General features: G+C 44.7%; 1 protein-coding gene across 1 annotated transcript; it reads right to left on the minus strand.

Annotated features, from left to right (window-relative positions):
* Window positions 1–1917: 1917 nt before the first annotated feature.
* LOC110193586 (cilia- and flagella-associated protein 157-like) lies at window positions 1918–12527 on the minus strand. The gene is made up of 9 exons (XM_020965439.2): window positions 12311–12527; window positions 10943–11214; window positions 7897–8050; window positions 7113–7380; window positions 5533–5663; window positions 4477–4627; window positions 3463–3647; window positions 3157–3325; window positions 1918–3015 (listed from the first exon to the last, which is right to left on the minus strand). The coding sequence occupies exons 1-9, from the start codon at window positions 12457–12459 to the stop codon at window positions 2926–2928; spliced, it is 1569 nt and encodes a 522-aa protein (XP_020821098.1). The 5' UTR covers window positions 12460–12527; the 3' UTR covers window positions 1918–2925.
* Window positions 12528–23413: the final 10886 nt, after the last annotated feature.

Consider the following 23413-nt stretch of genomic DNA (forward strand, 5'->3'; position numbering starts at 1 on the left):
TCATTCCATTGTTCAAGAAGCTCCTGGCCTCCTAGTACTTCTAAGATAGAATCTAGATCCCTCCGATGGGCACTTAAAGTCCTTCACAGATTGGTTCCAGCACTCTCTAGGCTGATCTTACATTGTTTTCTATCATGTTTCAGCCAAACTGGCTTACTTGTTCTTTCTTGTGTGAGATAGTCCATCTCTCACCTCTAGGCTATTGCCCACGCTGTCCTCTGTGCTAGGAGTGCCCCGCCCCCCCACTCCCCTCTGCCTCCTGGAATCTCTAGCTCCTTTCAAGATTCAGTTCAGGTGCCACCTTCTATACTGGTCCTTTCTTGATCCCCTAGTGATTAATGCAACCCCCCCCCGAAATTACTTTATATTTGCTCATTTATGTGCATGTTGTATGTCCCCTTCCCCCAGTAAATTGTAAGGTCTTTGAAGACATAGTAATAATGATAGTAATTGTTCAATTGTGTCCAACTCTTCATTGACCCCATTTGGGGTTTTCTTGGCAAAGATATTGGAGTGGTTGCTATGTCCTTCTCCAACTCATTTTACACATGAGGAAACTGAGGCAAACGGGGTTAAGTGACTTGCCCAGCTAGTAAGTGTGTGAGGTCAGATTTGATCTCAGGTCTTCCTGACTCCAGGCCTGGCATTCTATCCACTGCACCATCTAGCTGCCCCCGGTAATAGGAATAGTTAGCATTATATTGTGCTTTAAGGTTTGTAAAATGCTTTACAAATATTATCTCATCTAATCCTTACAACCACCCTGGGAGGTAGGTGCTATTATCATCCCCATTTTACAGATGAGGAAACTGAAGCTGAGATGGGTGAAGTGATTTCCCCAGGATCACACAGCTAGAAGCATCTGAGGCAGAATTTGAATCCAGGTCTTCCCATCTCCAGGTCCAATTATCTATCCTTTGGGCCACCCAGCTGCCTCTAGACCTTGAACTGAAATGAGACAGTGGATGTGAACGCTCTCAGGAAAGTTCAAGGTGGCTGTGTAAGCGTAAGGCGCTTGTGTTATGATTTTTTTAGGGGAGTCACATGGTCTTGATTTCCCTGTGGCCAGCTTCTTACTGTTTTTTTCTGAGTGTCATTGGTTAGAGCAGACAGCCTGGACAACTATAGGCAGCCATCAGGCGTGATGCCTGACGCCATCAGCATTACCGGCTGTCCTGGCAACAGAATATTAAGTAGATTCACAGGGTGGTAGATTTAGAGCTAGAAGGAGCCTCAAAGTTACACAGGTAAGTAGCAGAGTCGAGATTTGAACCCAGATCCTCCAACTCAAAATCCAGTGTTCTTTCTACCGAATCACACTGCCTCCCAAGTGGGACTCCAGAGAAAGAAGCACCAGGGCTGTGTAGATGGGGCTCCTGTGCACCTCAGGAAGGCCAACTGTTGCAGCTCCTCAAACCCCACTACAGCTCATAAATGCCAGATGGGCACATTGGGGGCCAGGCTAGTGAGAGAGCAAGGATTAGGCAAGGCCCCCCTTGTCCTTCAAGGGAAGAGGAGCTACTTTAATTAGTTACTGTGTCCCCCAGCCCCCAGGAAAAGGTCACCAACAAAGGGGCATACATAGAGTGTAGGGTTTTCAGCATTTGAGATGGGATGTGGAGGGTAAAGTTGGAACTGAAGTCTCTGCTCCCTTTGTTCGCCACAACCCTCTGTCTCTCTGAGAAGACAAGATGTATGAGCTAGTATCAAAGACATCCATCCATTGTGATGCCTCATGGGACAGACAAACAGCTTCATAGCAGAGACTATGTAGGAAGCCAAGCAATCCATGACGCGAAGGATTCAGACCCCTAAGGTCCCACTCCCCACCCTGAGAGGCAGGACCCTACCAGAGTTCTGCCTTTGTTCCACAAGGGGCCGGCCTTGAGACCTCCCCCAATCTGGATCTCACTTTGCCCACCTATCAAATGACCAATAACTGTTTCTCCACCTACCTCATGGTGATGTTGGGAGGAGAAACCACCAGGTGTGCAGTTTCCTGGCAGTGCCCTCCATTAGAATGGAAGCTCCTTGTGAGGAAGGGTTGCTCCATTCTTGCAGCCCCAGCCCCTAGTCCAGTGTTGGGCCCATAGGAGGCATTTAACAAGTGGTTGATTGGGAGGGGCGGTGCCAGGGAAGGAGTTGGGTTGATGCGGACAGTGAAGCACCTGTCCTCTCCCTTCCTTATATATGCTCTGATTTCTGACACTCGGTCTTTCTGGGTTTGTTTTGAAAGGAATCACAGAAGAGTCACAGTCCTTCATTAGCTGATTCACCTCAAGTGTCTGTTTTCCTTTGCCCTCCCTGAGACAATGTGGTGTTACCTATCCTGACATTTCTAGGTGCTACACCTTTGCCCAGGGGCTACCCTCCATGTAGAGACCTCAGGCTTCAGGTAAGGTTTTGAAGGAGGCTGAAAGAAGGGGCCTCTCTCCTGGCCCAGACCTTTTTTATGGGGAAGTATGGCTCATCAATGGAAGGTCCCTCCAAACTCTCTCTGCCCATTGGAGCTTCATGAAGAGTTCCTTCCATCCTTTTGGCCTGGGAAGAGGCTCATCAGTGTTTAATGGTTGACCCAATCTGGAATGGGTTGGCAGAGAGGTGTCTCGTGAAGCAGTCTTGGGCCCCTATAAGAAAAAGCAGGATCTCCTTGCCTTAGAGGGTTCTCAGCTGGCACCATATCATGGGCAGGCACCAGGGCTTCTAGCTCAAGGGCAGGGGAGGGGAAGGGCTCAGGCACCAGCATGGATTCTCTTCCATTCCTGTGTAATAACCATTTTATAAAGCATTTACCTTCTCTCCCACCCTTGCCCAGGAAATAAAGATGAGGCCACCAAGATCCAAGCCTGCATTTCTTCTTCATGCATTTCTTCTTTCACTTCCCCCTTTGCTAGAACACAGGGCCAAGGAATGGGGAAGGTGGTGCTATTCCTGCTGTCCCTCCACACTGGGGTACAGGTGGAAAGCCGGCATGCTGACCTGCTTGATCTCTCTCAAAATTTGAGGTCTTGGAATCTGGAAAAGAAAAATTCAGGGAAAGGGAGAGGCCTGAGCTCTGTCCTCTTGCCTCTTCACCCCATCCCTTCCACATATCAGGAAACAGCTGCCTCTGGGAGGGTCCTCCCTTTATGTCCTCGACCTCATGCTCCACCTCACCTCAGGGTTGCTGAAGGCTTTAACAGATCTAAGATTTCTGAACGTAGCAGCATCTTGGCCATCCTCGGTGGTTGAGGGTGGATGAGGCACCAGGCCCAAGTCCCCAATCCTGTAAGGCTGAATGTTGGCCAGTTGCTGGAGCAAAGGTAGGGGCTCAGGCTGCTTAAAACTGAGAGGAAGGAGGATTAAGGAGACCCCCAAAAGGAGCCCACCTGTAAGACCCCTCTCCCCCAATTGTGCATACTTTAAGACCCAGCCCAAATCTCTCCTCCTTAACGACAACTCTAAAGCCAGATCACCACTCACCTCTCTTCAGTAGTCATCAAGGACTGGATTGAGGGGGAATTGATTGGGGGAGGCACAAACTCAGGGATATGGGGCCCCACCACCACAGCCTCATTCAGCATATCCAACAGCTGCTGAAGCATCTCCTTCCTCCCCAGCTGGAACAAGATGTCTATCTTGCAAGCCTCGGTTTTCTCAGGGTGTGCCTGGGGAATGGGAATCAGAAGGAAGATAAGCCTAACGTTTGGCCCTATGAGCTCTCCCCAACTCCCCCACTCCACCTGCTTCCATCTGCACGGGTCTGCATGAGTATTACAGTAGTGAAACTCAGAACCCATCTCACACACAGTGATTTACCACTTCGGGTGTTTGGATTAGCACCCCAGACCAGGGTTATCTCCTTGTGGCCCATGAGGAAACTGAGGGCAAGAGATGGAACATGACATGCTTTGTGACATGTGTCAAATCACTCCCTATTTCTGGGACCCAGTTTTTTTAATCTGCAAAATGGAGAAATTAAACGATAATCCCTAAGGCTCCTTCCACCCTTAGCATTCTATGGTTCTAGACAAGAAGTGACTTGTCCAAAGTCATACGGAGAGTTAATGGCAGAGATGACAGCAGAATCTAGGCCTCCTTGAGCTTCCCTTTCCTACCCTGTTATGGTGAGAGCTAAATGAGATGAAGGATGTGAGAGCACTTTGTCCACTGGAGCTGCTGGGAGTAGCCATGATGGAACATTAAGTTTGTTTAAAGGGTTGGGTCCTCCCCTTGTTACTCAGTATCTGCTCATTGACAACCTGCCAAGGGGCAGGTTGTGTGGTATACATTTTCTTTTTTCTTTTTTCTTTTTTTTTTTTAGGCAATGGGGTTAAGTGACTTGCCCAGGGTCACACAGCTACTGAGTGTTATGTGTCTGAGACCGGATTTGAACTCAGGTACTCCTGAGCATGGTATATATTTGTGATTGAACAGTTCTCCTCTGGGATCTTAGCCTTGACTGGCCACACCTCAAGCAAGGGTCTACATACTCACCTTTAGCAAGTCCTGGAGGTGGCAAGTGGCTTTGGTCAGCAAAACCTCCAGGCTTTGTCGATTATCCCTTTCCTTTTCCAGCTCCCTTCTCAGTCTCTTCCCCTCAGTCTTCTGACTATTCAGTTGCAACCTCAAGCTTTTTATCTTGTTCCTGGGGATCCAGGAACAGAGGACCATGAGGGGCTGGCTTGCCACCACTGTATCCCCTCACCCTGCACTAGATAAAGTGCTGGACTTGGAGGTAAGAAGACCCCAAGTTCTAATCCTGCCTCAGACACTTCCTAGTTGTGTGACCCTGGGCAAGTCACTTAACCTCTCTCAGCCTCAGTTTCCTCATCTGTAAAATGAGGCTAATAAAGCACCTATTTCCCAGGGTCATTGTGAGGATCAAATGAAGTACCATCTACAAAGAACCTTCAAGTACTATATAAACACTAGCTATCATCATATTATTATTATCACCATTACCACCATCATTACTATCATTATCATCATCGTCATTATTGTAATTATTATCATCGTGATTCTCATTATATGGTGATGATGATGATAGGAGGAGTATGGTGGGCTGTAAGTAGGAGCTGCACTCAGGAGCGGCTGCATTTGTCAGGATCAACACCTCTCAATGCTGCTTCTTGACTATGAGAAGTACACAAATGGCTTGGTCACTCCCTGTGTCTAGACTGGTCTGGAACTGCCTCTGAGTAAATTGTTATTCTTAGAGCTAGAAGCGACATCAAGAGATCATGTATCTGTCTCTTACATCCCAGAGGAGGAAACAGAAGCCCAGAGAATGGAGGTGTCTGTGTTCAAGCCATGCAAAGTTTGTAACGGGGTCAAGGGTGGGAGCCAGATCACTCCACTCCCAGGTTAGTGGCCTTTCCATGGCCCCATCCTAATATTCTCCCAATAAATACTTGGGGATTCATTGGTTAGTTACCCCATGTGAACAGAGCTCTGGCTTCTTCTGCTAAGTACTAAGTTTATTGGGGTGAATTTTCCACCCACCCCACACCTTTTCTTCACTCCCCTGGAGTAGGGGTAAAGTCATATTACTTTAGCTCTTTATTATCTTCCTCCACCTGCTGAAAAGCAATCTCTGCCTGACTCAATATTATCTGAAGCTGGTCAGCTTCAATTTCTGCATGCTGCTGCTCCTGGCACTTTTCAGAAAGAAGTTGGATCACCTAGGGGAGAAAGGAGAGGCCAAGAGACAGTAACTACATAAGCAGCAAATAAGACCTGCTCTCATCCCTGGGTAGGTTGGGATCTTCTCAAGGTGGTTTACAGGGTTGAAGCAAATCATCTTGTGCTTTCTCCACATCCCCAGTGTATATAATAATTTAAATACATATGTGTCTGTGTGTGTGCATACATATATTTAACAAATGAATGTTGTTTCCCTTGCCTAAAAGAAGGCCCCCCCCATCTACCCAAATCTTCACTACTCTTTAAGTCCCACTTCAGTGAAGCATTTCCTGATGGTCCCAGGCCTTCCTGATCTTCTCCCTGCTCTCCCTTTCATTTGTCTGAAGTGTTTATTTAGCACCTTGCTGTCTTGTGACATCTCTTGTATTGCCTTGTAAAGTTATCTCTTGTACTCTCTAACATGTAATTCATGAGTCTTTCTCCCCAACTAGGCTTCTAAGCTCCTTGAGGGTATCAACCATCTTTATACAGAAATAGTTCTATTACCAAAGAGGATGCATTCCAGTGAGATACATCCAATCACATGACATCTCTTTGGGTTTAACAGGTGGTTTTGAAATGTGGGAGGACAAAGGAGGGCCATACTGTCCTAGTACCTGCCTTGTGAAGAAGAGGAAGTTTTTAAAAAAGCTCTATGCCCCCGCCCCCCAAAAAAATTGTGATTGAAAGCTTCCAGAAGTGGAAATAATACAGAAGACCTAGGAATGAGTTCCAGAACTTTAAATAAGAGAGGTTATGGCATGGAAACATCATGAAATATGAATTCAGACTGAAATGTGACTGCTAGGAAGGTTCCTGGCATGGAGATCTTCAGGCCAAGAAGTTTCCAACTCACTAGCTCTTTCAGGAGATGGAAGAAGGGAAGAAGGAGAGGGGAAAAGGGAAGAATGGAAGAGAGAGGAAAAAAGGAGGTGGGGCCCTTTTTGCGTTTCTCAAGGACAGTCTGATTATTCTCATGACTTGAAGTCTGTCAGTACCTCTGTAGTGGACAGCTCCCTGGCAGCCACCAAAACCTTGGATGTAAATTTTCGTTTTTAAAGATGCTCGATTTTAGCAAACTTTTGTTAGCTGCCTGCTCTGTGCCAAACACTGTACCAGGCACTAGGGCAGATTAAAAAAGAAAGACGTAGCACACTCTCCCCTACTTTCATTCGTTTAGGTAGTACTGTATTTCTTCTAGTCTTCATCCTGATTCTCTACCTGTTCACCCTGGTCTCCCATAGCACCCCTTCCCCACTTTTAACTCTATTTCACTGCTGATGGCAGGAGGGGGCAGGGGAGCTAGTCCCAAAGAAAAAAAAATTCTCTCTTCCCTCTGCCCTTATCCCAGCTTCCTTACCTTTATCAAGGATTCAGTCCCCTGGTAAGCCCTCCTTCTAGAACATGCACGTCATAACCCTTCTCACTTCTGACACAGCAGGCCTTACCTTGATGTGAGTGAGGCTGTTTTTGGCCATGGTCTTCTCATCTCTCTCCAGAAGGGCCAGCTGTTTGCACAGCTCCTCCTTCGACTCTTTCAGCACATTATTCTCCTTTATCTGCTCCAAGTTTCCAGAGTTTATTTTGGCCAGACCCAGAGCCACCGTCACGTTCTCCCGAATAGCTCTCTTTGTTGTCTCTGCCATCTGGGAGCTAGAAAACCTTCGAAACTCAGCTGCCACTGTGTTTATACGATGGATTATGTCCTTCCGAAGTCTTTGTGGAATAGAGAAAAGGACTAGTATGATGCCCAGGGCCTTAGGTATTCTTGGAATTCAATTTCAGATCCCTCTTCCCTCAAGCCAAAAAAACCCCCCAAAACCGCTGGTCTCTCTTAGTCCCTGGGATTTTCTGTTGTTCTCCAATCTCATGCCTTACAAACTGGTCATGGAGTTATGCAGTCTAGACCATCAGAGCTAGAAGGAACTCCAGAGAACATTTAGGCCAATACCAATCCTTTGTGGATGAGGAAACTGAGGCCTAGCATATACACAGGCTTATGCAAGGTTACACAGCTAGAAACTGAGAGGTAGATTTCCCCAGACTCCTATTTCAGTTGCCTAAGCTTGTTTGACAAGATGTCCTACTGGATCTCCTCTGATCTGGGTGAATAACACTCCTCCAGAGGCATTTAGATACCAGGAGAAGAGCCCTCACTCTTTTATTTCACCCCATCCTGTACTCCCACCACTCCCATCCCCCAACCCACTGTTACCAATAGGTGGCTCAAACCTTTCTTTATCCATCAAAGCCTTCCTTTCCATGTGGCAAACATACGACTTGTAGTCATCTCGCTGCTTCTTCAGCTGATCCTCCAAAAGGGAAAACTTGGCCAAGAGATCAGCTTTCTGGAATTGGAACTCCTCTAGGGCAGCCAGCTTACCCCCTGTCCAGAAAAGACACGTAAGGAAGTAGGCCCCAGCACCCTCAAAAGTCTCCAACTGGCCTGAGGGTGGCCTGGAGCATGTGGAATGATTCACCCCTGGGCATAGGCTCCTCAGGCAGAATTCTTCTCAGCAGCCCACCTCCACTACTTCCCAGCTTGTCAGCGACCTAGTTCGGCCCAACTGATCCAGCCATGTTTGCCACAGCTTCCTAACTCACACCCTCTGCTTCACGCAGTCTTCTTAGTCTTTCCTTTGCCTAGCATACCCAGTGACTTTTTGGTTTTTGGCCAATCGAAACCTCCCCCTTGGTAAGCCCTCTCTCCTTTTCTTCCATTTGTTTAGAGTAGACTTATCTTTCAAGACTTGGCTTAAATCCCACTGTCTCCTTTCTTGACCAGTCTACCATGACTTCCCCCTTTTCAGAAATCTAGAACACTTATTCAAGATGTGGCTGATTGACTTCAATATCCAAATGAGTGCTGTCCCCTTCAAAATGGTTTCCTTGGGGAACTGTACATTTATTTGAATGATCACTTGTCCTGTCTCCAGTCCAACCCTCACAGCCATTGTCTTGGGAAGCAACCCCTGTGTAGATGTGGTCTGGTAACTGTTTCCGGTGGTGCTGCAAGCACAGCTGCTGAAGACCCAAAAAAGAAAGTTGCCACCCAAATCCTTGGCATTGTCAAGTGGTTCTAGATCATAAACTGATAGGAATTCATCAGTGGAAATGACATGAAAGATGGATTTGTGTGTGGTAATGAACGTGTTACCATCTACTTTGATGCTCTACTGTAAGAACCATGGGACCTCTCCATGACTTGCAGCTATGTTCTATACATGTCATCTCTCCCATTAGAAAGGGGCAGAGCTGCCTTCTTTTCTCATTGGTAACCCCAGCACTTACAGAACAGTGCTTTGCACATAGTAAGTGCTTAAGAAGCACTTTTTTCATTCATTTAATTTCATTCTTTCATGTGGACATTGATTTTAAAACTCCTCTTAATGAGCAGAAATAGAGCTAGTTCCAGAGCCAGAAGAGCTAGGTTCAAATCCCAGCTCTGACCTTTACTGCCTATGTGACCTTAAACAAATCATTCAGCCTCCCCAGGGCCTCGATTGCCTCATCTGCAAAATGAGGGGGTTGGAATACATGATCTCTGAGATCCCTTCTAGGTCTCTTTATATGATTTATGACCATAAGCTTTACAGCTAGACAGGCTTATCTAGTCTAACTACTTCATCTTATGGAGGAACAAGGATCAGAAAAGGTTATGTGATCTGTCCAAGGTCATACAGCTAGTAGTAAGTGGAACTTTGATATATATATCCATGTCCTCTGACTCCAAATTAATTCCATGCTGGTCTACCATGCCATGCTGACCTTTAGACATTGCAGGACTCTCTTTTTGTTAGCTTCATTGGTGGCAAATCACCATCTCTTGAAATTTGGATGAAAATAGATATAAGTAATTTATAATTATGTCTGATGAAAGAAATGGTAACTGGACTAGATTATGTATTTTGGGATCACAAACAAGATGTGACTTTTGTTTCAACACTAATTTTTTTTTTTTGCTCCAAATCACTATTGATTAGAGAAATGCAAATCAAAACAACTCTGAAGTATTACATCACACCTATCAGATTGGCTAACGTGACAAAACAGGAAAATAATAAATGTTGGAGAAGACGTGGGACAATTGGAACATTAATACATTGTTGGTGGAGTTGTGAACTAATCCAACCATTCTGGAGAGCAATTTGGAACTATGCCCAAAGAGCGATAAAAATGTGCATGCTCTTTGACCCAGCAATAGCACTTCTAGGGCTGTATCCCAAAGAGATCACACAAATGGGAAAAGGACCCCACATGTACAAAACTATTTATAGCAGCTCTTTCTGTGGTGGCAAAGAATTGGAAATTGAGAGGATGCCCATCACAAGCTGTGGTATATGAATGTAATGGAATACTATTGTGCTAGTAGAAATGATGAGCAAGCAGACTTCAGAAAAATCTGGAAAGACTGATATGGACTGATACTGAGTGAAGTGAGCAGAACCAGGAGAACATTGTACACAGTAACAGCCACGTTATGCTATGACTAACTTTGATAGACTTAACCCTTCTCAGCAATGCAAGGATCTAGGACATCTCCAAAAGTCTCATGATGGAAAATGCTATCCACATCCAAAGAAAGAACTATGGGGTTTGAATGCAGATCGAAGCATACTATTTGCTCTTTTTTTCTTCTGTTTTGTTTTGTTTCTTCTTTCTTGTGGTTCCTCCTGTTAGTTCTAATTCTTATTTACATGACTAATGTGAAAATATGTTTAATAGGAATATATATGTAGAGCCTATATCAGATTGCACACTGTCTTAGGGAGGGAGGTGAGAAAGAAGGGGGAGAAAATTTAAAACTCAAAATCTTATGGAACTGATTGTTGAAAACTAAAAATAAATTAATTAATTAAAAAACACTAATTTTTTTAAATTTTATTCATTAAGTGGCCCTGAAGGCAATCCTTGAAGAGGATTCCAGAAATGATTTAAGCAATGGCAGCCTTTCTGAAATAAACTCACAGCTTCTCAAAGGGAATTACTTTGACAGGGCACTACCCCTTGAGATGTCTAAGTTCTGGTACATTTGTTAAATGATCACATTCATTATTTTCTAGTTCTACTTCTTTGAGTAAGAGTTTGGCATTTAACATTTTCTGGTTTACTGTGTGTTTCTTAAGTCCTTACCTAGATAAGTAATCACTCTTGAGGTCAGGGATCTGCCTTTTCCTCCTATCTCATCCATGGTGTAGCCTAGGTCGGTGGCTGAATTCCTTGGAATCATTCAGTGAAGATGTTATAATGGCCTGCCTGATTTGAGCTCTTCCCTTACCTAACATGATATTCTCCATGGTGAGCTGGTCTTTGGTCTCCTGGAACTCATGGCGTACCTGGGCCAGCCGGGCCTCAAAGGCATCCTTCTCCATCTCTTTGGAGATCTGCAGCCCCTGAAGCTGAGAATTAAGGTCAGCGATCTCATCCACACGTTGGTTAAGAGTTCGTTTCAGGAAGGAAACAACCTCCTTTTTGTTGTGGGCCAGCTGGTTAAACTCCTCCTGGAACACTTTGTCCTGCTGGGAGAACTCATCCCACTTCTCTTTGTACCTGGGGAAGGAGGAAGGTGAGGGTTGGAGGAGCAAAGTCCTTTCCTGCCATATGGTTGTAAGAGCTGGAACAAGATGCTCAAGGGAATAAGGCTTCAAGAGAGGTTGTCTACAGGTCCCCTACTGATTTTTCCTACCCAGTTAGGAAGGAGACAATGAGCAAAATGTGTAGGAAATAGAGTCATTGATGCTTTCTTCCTACTTCCTGGGAGAAAAGCACAAGAAGAAAATAGCAGGTCCAAAGATGCCATAAGTATACCAGAGATCAACATGTGGCTTTAATATTATAGAGCTATGAATGGAACTCTTCAAAATGGAACTCTTCAAAGCCAGGGCCAAACTGATTTGGAAAGAGTCAAAGAATTTGTGTGTATGTAAAAGAGCAGGTGTCTTCCCTGCTGTGATTGCAGGACAGCACCACACTTTCCAAAGACTCTCCAGTGGCCTATGACTGATGCTTGAGGTGCCATCAATCATAATCCATCCCTGTGGATTGCCCTACCCATCCCTTGTACAATTCAAATCCCCCACTGGAAGGCTAACACGCCAAGTCCCCATTACTTCAACACGAATGAGCTTTTCAGAAAGCTGAGGTTACTCAGTCACCCTAGGCAGAGAAGATAGAGCTGCTGAGTGGTGGGAAAGGGCTCAGAAAGATGAGCTGGACGACCCTGAGGTCAGACTGTCAATTTCCCACCATGGCCCAGAGCCTTCCCAGGAGCCAAGCACAGTGACCCCTCCACCCCTGGACTCCTGCTTCCTGGTACTCAGAGCTGGCCTCTGGTACTCCCTGGACTCCCTAACACCCTGCTAGTCAGACTGTTAGAGCTGAAAGGGCCCAGGGGTCCCTCCATTCTAACCCCTTCATTTTCATTTGTATAGATGGGGAAGTTGAGGCCCAGGGTGAGGGGATAGACTGGCTCAAGGTCACAGAGTTAGTTGGAGGCAGAGCTAGGCTTCTTGGCTCCATATCCAGAGGCAGGAGGGGGACTGAGGGCAGCCCCTCCCTCCCAGGGGCCCAGTGTCTGTTGCCCCCATTGCCCCAGCAGACTGTGGAACCCTGGCTGGCTGTTATCTGGGCCTCCTGACTCACTGACCTGTCAAGCCGATTCTCCAGGTCCCGGATTTGGATGTGGTAGAACTCCTGGGTCTCTGTTACGACTTCTTCGATGGCCTTAGTAGCTGCTTGGATTTCTGTCTTCTTCTTCTTCTTCTTCTTGCCCTCTCCTTTTTTCTTAGGAGCCATGGCTGACTGCAGCTATTGCTCCTTTAAAAGACCAAGCTGTTGCTAAGGAAGCTGCCCCCTCTATACATAGTAACCAGCAGAGAAGGAGTTGAATTTAAAGGAAACTTGACCTCCTCCAAGTTGGGACTGCGTTCATTAGTATTTTCCTATCCCTTCTCCTTGCCTCATTTGAATATGCAAAAATATCTCCCTTGCCTGCATTTTCTAACCCTCTGCATTCTCCGAGATGCTTCCTAAAAAATCAGGCTTTTATTATCTCTTATCTGCAGTAGCCTATTGTAAAAGATTTTTATCTTATTTGTATTTATGCCTTTTGTTTCTATAGAACAATCATTTTTGAACACAATGAACCATCCCTTGTAACAAAGATTTTAAAAGAAAGTTGGGGGAGGGGGTTGGAGAACAGCAAAACTAATCAATACCAATATTCTCTACCCATAGTCCTCCACATTTGCAATGAAGTGAGTAGTTTGATCAGCTCTTCTCTGGGGCCCAGCTTGGTTGTTCTCATGACACAGGATTCTGTTTCTTCTTTGTTGTTGATATTTCCATTTCCATTTTTGTGGTCATTGTGTATATCTTTTTCCTGGTGCTACTTAGCTTACTTTGCATTTGTTCATAGATCAGAGGGTCATAGATTTAGAGGTGTAAGGAGCCTTAGAGATCACCTTGTCCCACTCCCTTATTTTAAAGATGAGGGACTGAGGTCTAGAAAGGTAAATGACGGCAGCTAGGTGATAGTGGATAGAGCACCAGCCCTGGATTCAGAAGGACCTGAGTTCAAATCTGGCCTCAGACACATAACACTTACTAGCTGTGTGACCCCAGGCAAGTCACTTAACACCATTGCCTAGCAAAAAAAAAAAAAGGTGACTTCTGTAAGGTCATATAGGTCATAAATGGCTGAGCTGGGAACCCATCCTCTGACTCCAGATACAGCTATCTTCCCACTGAACCATATTAATGCCTTGTATGAATTGATAGGACTAGCACCTCTGCTGTGAGGGCTTGCCAAGCTCTTTTAGGGGTGCTCATCTACCTTTGGTATCTACTTGACATCCAACTCTCATTTGTAGTGCCAAGAACTTGTAGCATGTGCAGTGACCATGCCCCAGTAAAGCCATCTTGGCAGATGGACTAACCCAAGTTGAGGGTAACTGACAAGTCTCCAACCCATCAGTGAGTTAGGGAAATGTCTACCCCAAGCATGGGAAGACTTCCCCCAGTGGAACAGTCTGATGAGAACAATTTGTTCCAACAGCCATGAAGACAATTGAACAGGTGCTGTGGAGCAATTAGAGCTTAGTCAGACATGGAAGATGCCAAGGTCATCCACTGCATCCCAGGCCCCCATTGGTCATCTTGACTTTGCCTCTGGACTTTGATGACTCTGGAAGATTGAGTGATGCTGACAACTTTGCGCAGGTCTGCCTCATTTCAATCCACTCACAACTCACTCCATCATGTCACTGGCTCTCTTTGAAAACGAAGGACAAACACCAATAACAACACCACCTGCATTCTTGCATCATAACTTGTTTAGGCTTCCCCCCATCTACGAACGCCTACTTTGTTACCAGTCCTTCCACAATTGGCTTCCATGCTTTCTTTCACACCCCTCCAACCCTTGCTACACAATGCTGGTTCTTCTCCTACCTGTCTGTCCACTCCATTTTGCTCTCCTTTGCTGTGTCTACATCCTGGTCACAACCTGTACCTGTAGGTGCCCCCAGTGCTCTGGCCTGGACCCCCTTCACTTCTCCCTCCATGCTGTTTTGCTTGATAATCTCTTCAGCTCTCATGGATTCAATCATCTCTCTGCAGCTGATGCTCAGATTTATTTAACCAGCCTTAATATTTCTCCTGACCTATAGTCTCCTATCTCCAACTAACTATTGGATATCTTGAACTGGATATCCTGCAGACAGCTTAAATTTGACACATCCAAAACAGAGTTCATCTTTCCCCCCAAAACTTCTTCTCTTCCTAACTTCCTTATTAGTGTCAAAGGTACCATCCTCCCCCAGGGCTCCAGGCTCACAACTTAGGTGTCATCCCCTCCTCCTCACTCTCTCTCACCCCCCTCATAACCAACCAGTTGCCAAGTCCTGTTGATTCTACCTTTTTTCAAACACCTGTTCTATATGCCCCCTTCTCTTTTCTGACGCTGCCAGTGTCCTGGTACAGGACCTCATCATCTCACACCTGGGCCACTGCAATAGCCCTAGTTGGTATCTTACCACCCTCCACTCAGCAGTCAAATTGATCTTCCTAAAATATAAATCTGATTATCTCTGTCTCTGTCTCTGTCTCTCTCTCTCTCTCTCTCTCTCTCTCTCTCTCTCTCTCTCTCTCTCTCACACACACACACACACACACACACACACACACACACACACACAGAGAACCTCTCAGATTTGCCTTTTAAAGCCCTTCACAACTTGGTCCCCTCCTACCTTTCTAACCTTTTTACACCTTACTCCCCTTCTCCTTCTCCTTGATTCAGTTCCACTGGGCTACCTTACTATTTCTCACAGATGACATTCCATTTATCTCCTGACTCCAGGCACTTTCACTGGCTATCCCCCAGGCCTGGAATGCTTTTCCTGCTTATGTCCACCTCCTGGCTTCTCTGGCTTCCTTCAGGTCCTAGATAAGATCCCACCTTCTGTAGGAAGCCTTTCCTCATCCACCTTGCCTTCCCTGTATTGATTATATTCTATTTATCTTGTACACAGTTTTGTGTTGTAGTAGACAACATTGGACTGAGAGTACCCTGAGAGCCAGGACTGTCTTTGGCCTTTCTCTGTATGTCCGGTGCCTGGCAGAGGGGGCACTTATTCACAAATACTTATTGACTGACCAGAACTCAAGACCTTCAAATTCTTCAGATGTTAACTTTTCAGCTTGATTTCAGCTTTATTACCTATTTACTCGCACTACCCTCCACAATGCAGCTAAACTGGATTGCCCAAAGAGACTCCACGATGTCATTCACCTGAATCTTTGCTCACTTGGTTTGTTTCTGTTGTCTGAGATGGCCATGTTCCTCTTCTCCCTCCTTGATTCCCTCCCCACCTTACCCAATCCTATGTATTCATAGGAGCATCACTGGATCACAGACTTAGAGCTGGGACAGACCCGAAAGGCTATCTCAAAGGCCCCCCTCATGTTACAGATGAGGGAACTGAAGCCAAGAGATTAAGTGACTTGCCTAGGGTCACAGAGACAGTTAATAAATGTCTGAGACAAGCTTTGAACTCATTCTTTAAGGCCTTTCAATTCCCATCTTCTTCGAAGCAACTTTCTGTGACACTCCAGCTTGATAGGGCTTCTCTCTCTTCAGAAATCATATAGTATTTTGTACCTTCTTTATGATACCACATTCTGTCTTTTTTTTTTTAAGGCAATTGGGGTTAAGTGACTTGCCCAGGGTCACATAGTCACATTCTGTCTTGAAAGACTATTAGAAAATTTTTGGAGAGAGGGGTATCCTAATCTTGTTTGCTCCTAATTTTTATTTACCTTGAAGGCAGATACATCTCTGTGTCTCCCACAAAGCCCAGCACCGTGCACTAAAAATAGAGGCACTTCAGACCCAAATATTAGTATGCTTGACTTAGGCCTCGGCAGCTTTAGAGCATCAAAGATCAGAGGATCATAGATTCAGAACTGTAAGGTATCAACCCCCCTCATTTTACAGATGGGGAAACTGAGGCTGAGAAGTTAAATGAGGGTCACACAGATAGTGAGTGCCAGAGTTCAGGTCACACCACGCCTTCTGCCATCCCCAAGAGATAGCTGAACTAAGGTTCAGCTACTTTCCCAACTGGGATCTGCTCCTGACCTATCCTGTCACCAAGGTTGCCTACTCCTCCTCCCTTACCCCATGTTCTTAGAGGAGTATAAGACCCTTGTCAAGATTTGAACTTGAATTTTCCTGACTCCAAGCCCAACACTATATGGAGTGTGCCACCTACCTGCCTCTAGGGATGATCTAGTCCAACCCTTTCATGTTACAGATGAGGAAACTGTGGCCCAGGGAAACTGAGTTGCCCAAGGCCACACAGGTGGTAGGGGAAGAAATCAGAGTCTAATCTAGGACTTGGTGCTTCTTAAACTGTGGGCTGGGACCCCAAATGGGATTGTGAAAAATTTGGCAACAGTAAAAGGTTTCTGAATGCACAACGACCAAAAATTAATTAAAAATCAAACATGTAAAAAATATGAGGTGTTTCTGGCAATGCCTGTCCATACTGCATCATGCAACTTCACTGCAGCCTTGGTTTTGAACACAAAGCATGCGCACTTTGCACGGCACATGCCTCAGGCCATGCAACATCTACACTGCCAAAACATGAAAAGGGGTCCTGAGTGAAAAAAGATTAAGAAGCCCTCATTTAGGTTCTCTGGTTGCAAATCCATGGTTCTCACCACCCCATGTTGCCCCTCAGACTGGGACGCAGAGCTGCTGAATCTCTGACTCTGATCTCTGACCATTCATCTGTCCCAAAAGGAAGTCAGTGGTTTAGGACTTTTTTTTAAAGAGCTGGCACAGCCCTTAGAGATCATCTAGTCCAATTCCCTTATTTTATAGATTAGGCAAGATGTCTCCAAGGGGGGGGGGGGGAGAAGTCTTATCTGAGATTACGCAAATTAATGGTAAAGCCTTAACTGGAATTCAGGTGTCCTGGTTCATTGCACTAAAGGCAAGCTGCCTTCCACTGACAAAAAATTATTGACAAGGTAGAAGTTTACAGGCTATGAGTTGTTATTGGGCCTTGGTATTATCTTGCCCCCTTGTGGCCAGTAGTAGGCATTGATAGCTCACTAGACTCAAGGTTATAAGAATGACTTTAATAAACACACCAGAATTAAGACATTCAAAGTGGCCTTCTGACACCCCACCCCACTCCTAGAAGACTTGTACTTATTCCAATTCATTGGACAAATGAATTGAGGGTCCCTTTTGAAAGTTCTACCCACAATAATGTTTTCCCAGTATTTCCATTAATATGTTGAGATGGCAAGTCAGAGAGTGAGGGAATAAATATTTACTGAGCACTTCTATATGCCAGGCAGTGTGCTAAGAACTGGAGATACAAAGAAAGATCTTGAGGAATTCATAATCTAATGGAGCTCCTATTGACTAAAAGAGAGAGAGACAGGAACAGGGCTCTGATGACTGATGATGTGACTTGTATATTTTGGTCTTTTGAATGTGGAAGCTCCCTCAGAACTATGGTATTTCCATATACTTTGGGGCCTCAGGAAGATAGCTACTTGGATGAAGAGGAAGGAAAGAAAATTACAGGAACAAGGATGAGTACTGGGTGACATCATTTTAAGTTGTCTTCACATCTAATATCTCATTTGATGATCACAATACTTCTATGAGGTACACAAGGCAGGGATTGTTGTGGCTGTTCAGTTGTTTCAGTCATATCTGATTCTTTGTGACCTCATTTGGGGTTTTCTTGGCAAAGATACTGGAGTAGTTGGCCATTTCCTTCTCCAGCTTAATTTACAGTTGAGGAAACTGAGGCAAATAGGGTGAAGTGACTTGCCCAAGGTCATAAAGTTAGTGTCTGAGGTTGGATTTGAACTCAGGTCTTTTTAAAAAAATTTTTAAATCAATTTATTTTGAATCATCAACAATCAATCCCATAAGCTTTTGAGTTTTAAATTTTTCTCCCCTTCCCTCCCCAAGACAGCGTCCAATCTGATATAGGCTATACATATATATTCCTATTAAACATATTTTCACATTAGTGATATTGTAGGTAAGAATTAGAACCAATAGGAGGAACCACCAGAAAGAGAAAACAAAACACAACAGAAGAGAAAAAAGTAGCAAAGAGTATGCTTTGATCTGCATTCAAACTCCAGAGTTCTTTCTTTGGATGTAGATAGCATTTTCCACCACAAGGCCTTTGGAGATGTCTTAGATCCTTGTATTGCTGGGAAGGGTTAAGTCTATCAATATTAGTCATCTCACAACGTGGCTGTTATTGTGTACAAAGTCCTCTTGGTTCTGCTCACTTCACTCAGCATCAGACCATATAAGTCTTTCCAGGTTTTTCTGAAGTCAGCCTGTTCATCATTTCTTATAGCACAATAGTGTTCCATTACATTCATATACTACAACTTGCTCAGCCATTCCCCAATTGATGGGCATCCTCTCAATTTCCAATTCTTTGCCACCACAAAAGAGCTGCTATGAATATTTTTGTACATGTGGGTCCTTTTCCCATTTGTATGATCTCTTTGGGATACAGCCCTAGAAGTGCTATTGCTGGGTCAAAGGATATGCACATTTTTATAGCCCTTTGGGCATAGTTCCAAACTGCTCTCCAAAATGGTTGGATCATTTCACAACTCACCAACAATGCATGAGTGTTCCAATTTTCCCACATCTTCTCCAACATTTATCATTTTCCTGCTTTGTCATGTTGGCCAATCTGAGAGGTGTGATGTAGCACCTCAGAGTTGTTTTGATTTGCATTTTTCTAATTATTACTGATTTAGAGCATTTTTTCATATTACTATAGATGGCTTTCATTTCTTCATCTGAGAACTGCCTGTTCATATCCTTTGACCACTTATCAATTGGGGAATGATTTGTATTCTTATAAATTTGACTTAATTCTCTACATATTTTAGAAATGAGGCCCGTATCAAATAGACTGGTTGTAAAAATTCTTTCCCAATTTTCTACCTTCCTTCTAATCTTGGTTGCATTGAATTTGTTTGTGCAAAAAATTTTCAATTTAATGTAATCAAAATTATCCATTTTGCTTTACAAGTAATGTTCTCTATCTCCTGTTTGGTCATGAATTCTTCTGTTCTCCATAAAATCTGATAGGCAAACTATTCCTTGCTTTCCCAGTTTGCTTGTAGTATTAGCCTTTATATCTAAATCATGAACCCATTTTGACTATTTTGGTATATGGTGTGAGATTTTGACGTACACCTAGTTTCCGCCACACTCTTCCAGTTTTCCTAGCAGTTTTTGGCAAAGAGTGAGGTTTTTTTTTGTTTTGGTTTGGTTTTTTTAGGCAATTGGGGTTAAGTGACTTGCCCAGCATCACACAGCTAGTGTCAAGTGTTTTGTCTGAGGCCGGATTTGAACTCAGGTCCTCCTGACTTCAGGGCCAGTGCTCTGCCCACTGTGCCACCTAGCTGCCCCTCAAAGAGTGAATTCTTATCCCAGATGCTGGGGTCTTTGGCTTTATCAAATAATACAGTACTATAGTCATTGACTACTCTGTCTTGCATACATAACCTATTCTGATGTGGTGCTTGGGTGCTTATGTTTGGGTGCTTGTACTCGGACCCCAATTTCTCCCTAGCCTCAGAAACACTGTCCCTGACAGTTTCTCCCCAGCCCAAGGACCCTGTGCCTAGCAATTACTCATGAGTGGGCTCCAACAAGACCCTTATCTCTCTCCCTGGTGCAGTAACAAACAGCACCTGAAGGATTTATTAGTTTAAACTGGCTTTGCATTGGGTCATAAAGACATTCTTACCCACTACTATACTATTCTACCGCCTTACCTTATTATCTACATCCTGGGCTCCTCATTAACTGTATTCTAGACTTAAGACATATATATACTCCCTACATCTATCTTGTCTAACAAGACATTGATTGGTGGCAGGCTGGACAACTCTCAGTTACCCTGAACTCTAGTTGACTTAGTGATGTAGCAGGCCTAAAACCACACCTCCATGTGGCCCCCCTTGTGGGCTTTTCCTAGTGAACTCCGGGTAAAACTCCTGTGCAGTAGGTACAAGAAGTGCATGTTATTTTAAGAACTGACCACTCCTTAACCACTCCCTAACCCCACCCTGAATCCCCTAGTTAGCATATTTGGCACATGTTTTATTGTATTTTATCCTATATAAACTTTAACTGTACCTCTCTAAGCTTGCAGGATCCTTTAAGAATCCTTGCCCCCTGAAAAGCGTAACAATAAACTTTGCCACCTTGGCTTAAAGAATGCTTGAGTCTGTGAATTCATTCCAGATGACCCATGTACTTCAGTCTTTGAGGGGTCACAACCTCTCAACCTCTCAACAATTCCACTGATCCAACCACTCTATCTCTTAGCCAGTACCAAGCAGTTTTGATGATTGCTGCTTTATAATACAAAATCTGGAATGTCTAGGCCACCTTCCCCTGCATTTCTTTTCATTAGTTCCCTTGATATTCTGGACCTTTTGTTATTCTAAATGAATCTTTGAACTCAGTCTCACTGACTCTAGGTCCCAACTCCAATCCACTGTGTCACCTAGAAGCCCTAAAGTGGGGATTATTAATCCTATTCAATAAACATCACCTAGGATAATTGCAATATCAAGGATTAAGAGACAGCTAGGTGGCTACAGTAGATAGAGCACCAGACCTGGAGTCTGCAGGACCTGAGTTTAAATCGACCTCAGACACATGATACTTACTAGCTGTGTGACCCTAGGCAAGTCACTTAACTCTGATTGCCTCACCAAAACAATTTTTTTAATTTAAAAAAAAATCATAGATTAGCACCTACTTCAGAGGGTTGTTGTGAGAGCAAATGGCATAACACTTGCATGGTACTTAGCAAACCTTAAAGTGCTATATAAATGCTAGCTATTATTTATCATTGTTGTTATTGATACAGGCTGAAAGGGAGCTCAAAGGTCATCTAACTCATTGCCTCATTTAATAGGATACACAAATGAGGCCCAAAGCCATTAAGTGTTTTGCCCAAGGTCACAAAAGGAGTAAGTAGCAGAGCGGAGATTCAAACCTGGGTCCTCTGATTCACGCACCCCAGGGCTCTTTCCCAGGGGTACCTTGATAGTTAGAACCCTTGATGATTCTCCAAGCAACTCAACAGTCAGCATGGCTCCTACCTGTGAGAAGTTAGAGCCAAAGACACAGGAACTAATGCCCAGAAAGATGACGCGGGCTGCCCAAGGTCATACAGCCAGTTAGTGGCAGAGGTGGAGCCAGAGACACAAGCAGGAATTTCTGCGCTTGGGGCAAGCACCACAAATGGTGCGTTCAATGGGAGGAAAGGGTAGGGAGCTACAAACATTGCCCCGTGGAGGAGAAAGACAGAGACATTCAAACATCCTGAGGCCGAGGTCATGGGGAGGCCATCCCCCCAGAATAATCAGGTCATTGGGTATTGGATAGTTATTAAGTAGCTCCTATTTTAATTAATTATTCTTGATAAACTGGATGCTCAAAGCAAAGTTCTTTCTTTGCCCGAGGCATTCTAGAAGCCTGATTCTGGAGGAGTAGGGATGGAGTTGTTAACCTTTGCACAGCAAACAGATGGCGTGGGGGAAGGGATCACAGTATCATAGCTCCTAGACTGGAAATGATCTCAGAGACTGTCTAGTCCAACTCTCATTTGACAGATAAGAAAACTGGGGCCCAGGGAGATTAAGTGACTTGCCCAAGTTAACAAGGCGGTAAGGTAGGATTTGAACCCAGGTCACTCTAACTGGAGAGCCGGTGCACTTTGTACCACTTGGTACAGTTGCTTCAAGCAATCTCTCCAAACTCAATCACGTTCTCTAATGTGGGATCTTAGAGATGGTTGGTTCAGTCGTGTCCGGCTCTCCGTGACCCCATTTTAGGATTTTCTTGGCAAAGATACTGGAGTGGTGTGCCATTTCCTTCTTCAGCTCATTTTACAGACAAGGAAACTGAGGCAAACAGGGCCAAGTGACTTATCCAGAGTCACACAGCTAATAAGTATCTGAGGCCAGATTTGAACTCAGGAAGAAGAGTTCTACTGATTCTGAGCCTAGTGCTCTATGTGCCCTGATCTTGGAGATAATCTGGTCCAATTTCCTTTTACGGAGGAGGAAACTGAAGCCCCAAAGAAGGGAAGTGACTTGGTCACAGAGGAAAGCTCATTCAATTCAATAAACCGGTGGCAGGGTCCAATGACGCCCAAATATCACAGACTCACTGAGCTAGAAGGGTCCTAGCAACCACCTAGTGTCCAATTCCTCGAATTTACCAAGGAGGAAAGACAGGTCCAGAGTTAATGTCGGAGCAGGGACTAGCACTGATATCTCCTGACTCCCAGGCCAGCACTCTAAGGCAGGTGGTTGAGATCTGGCTTCCCTCAGAAGTACAGGATACCACTTCTCCCAGAGCAGTGTTCCCTGGTCTCATAACGCAGAACACACAGCTAAGAGGACAGGGGCTGCCCCTTGGTTCTTCCACATGAACCCTGCCCCCAGATCGCTGCTGCAGGAAAGTTGTGGTAGTTTGGAAGGGAAAAACTCTGAATGAAAAGAAAGGTGCCCCTGGTGGAAGTGGAGGAATCCCCAAGGATGCTTGTTCCTTTAGCAGGGGCTGAGGGTCTGGCTCTACCGTCTGCTTTGTCCTGCGAGCCCACCCTCCCAGGGTGAACAATGCAGGAACTTCTGGAGGAGTATCTCTCTCCTTCCAGGGCAGCCTGTCCCTTGTCTTCTACAGGACCAAGAAGCCCTGAAGGGACCCTCTCACCTGGAAAGGAAGCTCATCACACTTTCAGCTCAGTCCACTTGCCCTCCTTCTCAGCTTCAGGAAATTTTGAGAAGCCAGGGAGGGCAAAACTTTGAAAGAAAAAGACCCAGGGCTTCCTTCCTCCTATTGGTTCTGATTCTTTTTTTTCTCCATTTAAAAAAAATTTATTTTGATTTATTAACAATCACTTCCATATGCGTTTTGAGTTCAAAATTTTTCTCCCCCTCCCTCCCCAAGACACAATCTGATACAGGCTACACATATACATTCCTATTAAACACATTTTCACATTAGTGATGTTGTAAGTAAGAAGTTTCCAATTCTTCTTAACAGGGCTTGGAACTGGGGAGAAGGAAGGGGAGGAGGAGACAAAGAGGAAAAGGCATCCTTCAGAAGGTCCTTCATATTGTCCCCCCTGCAGGGCTTCCCTCTCTGTGG

This window comes from Phascolarctos cinereus, unplaced genomic scaffold (genome assembly GCF_003287225.1).
Source record: "Phascolarctos cinereus isolate Bilbo 61053 unplaced genomic scaffold, phaCin_HiC Scaffold_2;HRSCAF=192, whole genome shotgun sequence".
Lineage (NCBI taxonomy): Eukaryota > Metazoa > Chordata > Mammalia > Diprotodontia > Phascolarctidae > Phascolarctos > Phascolarctos cinereus.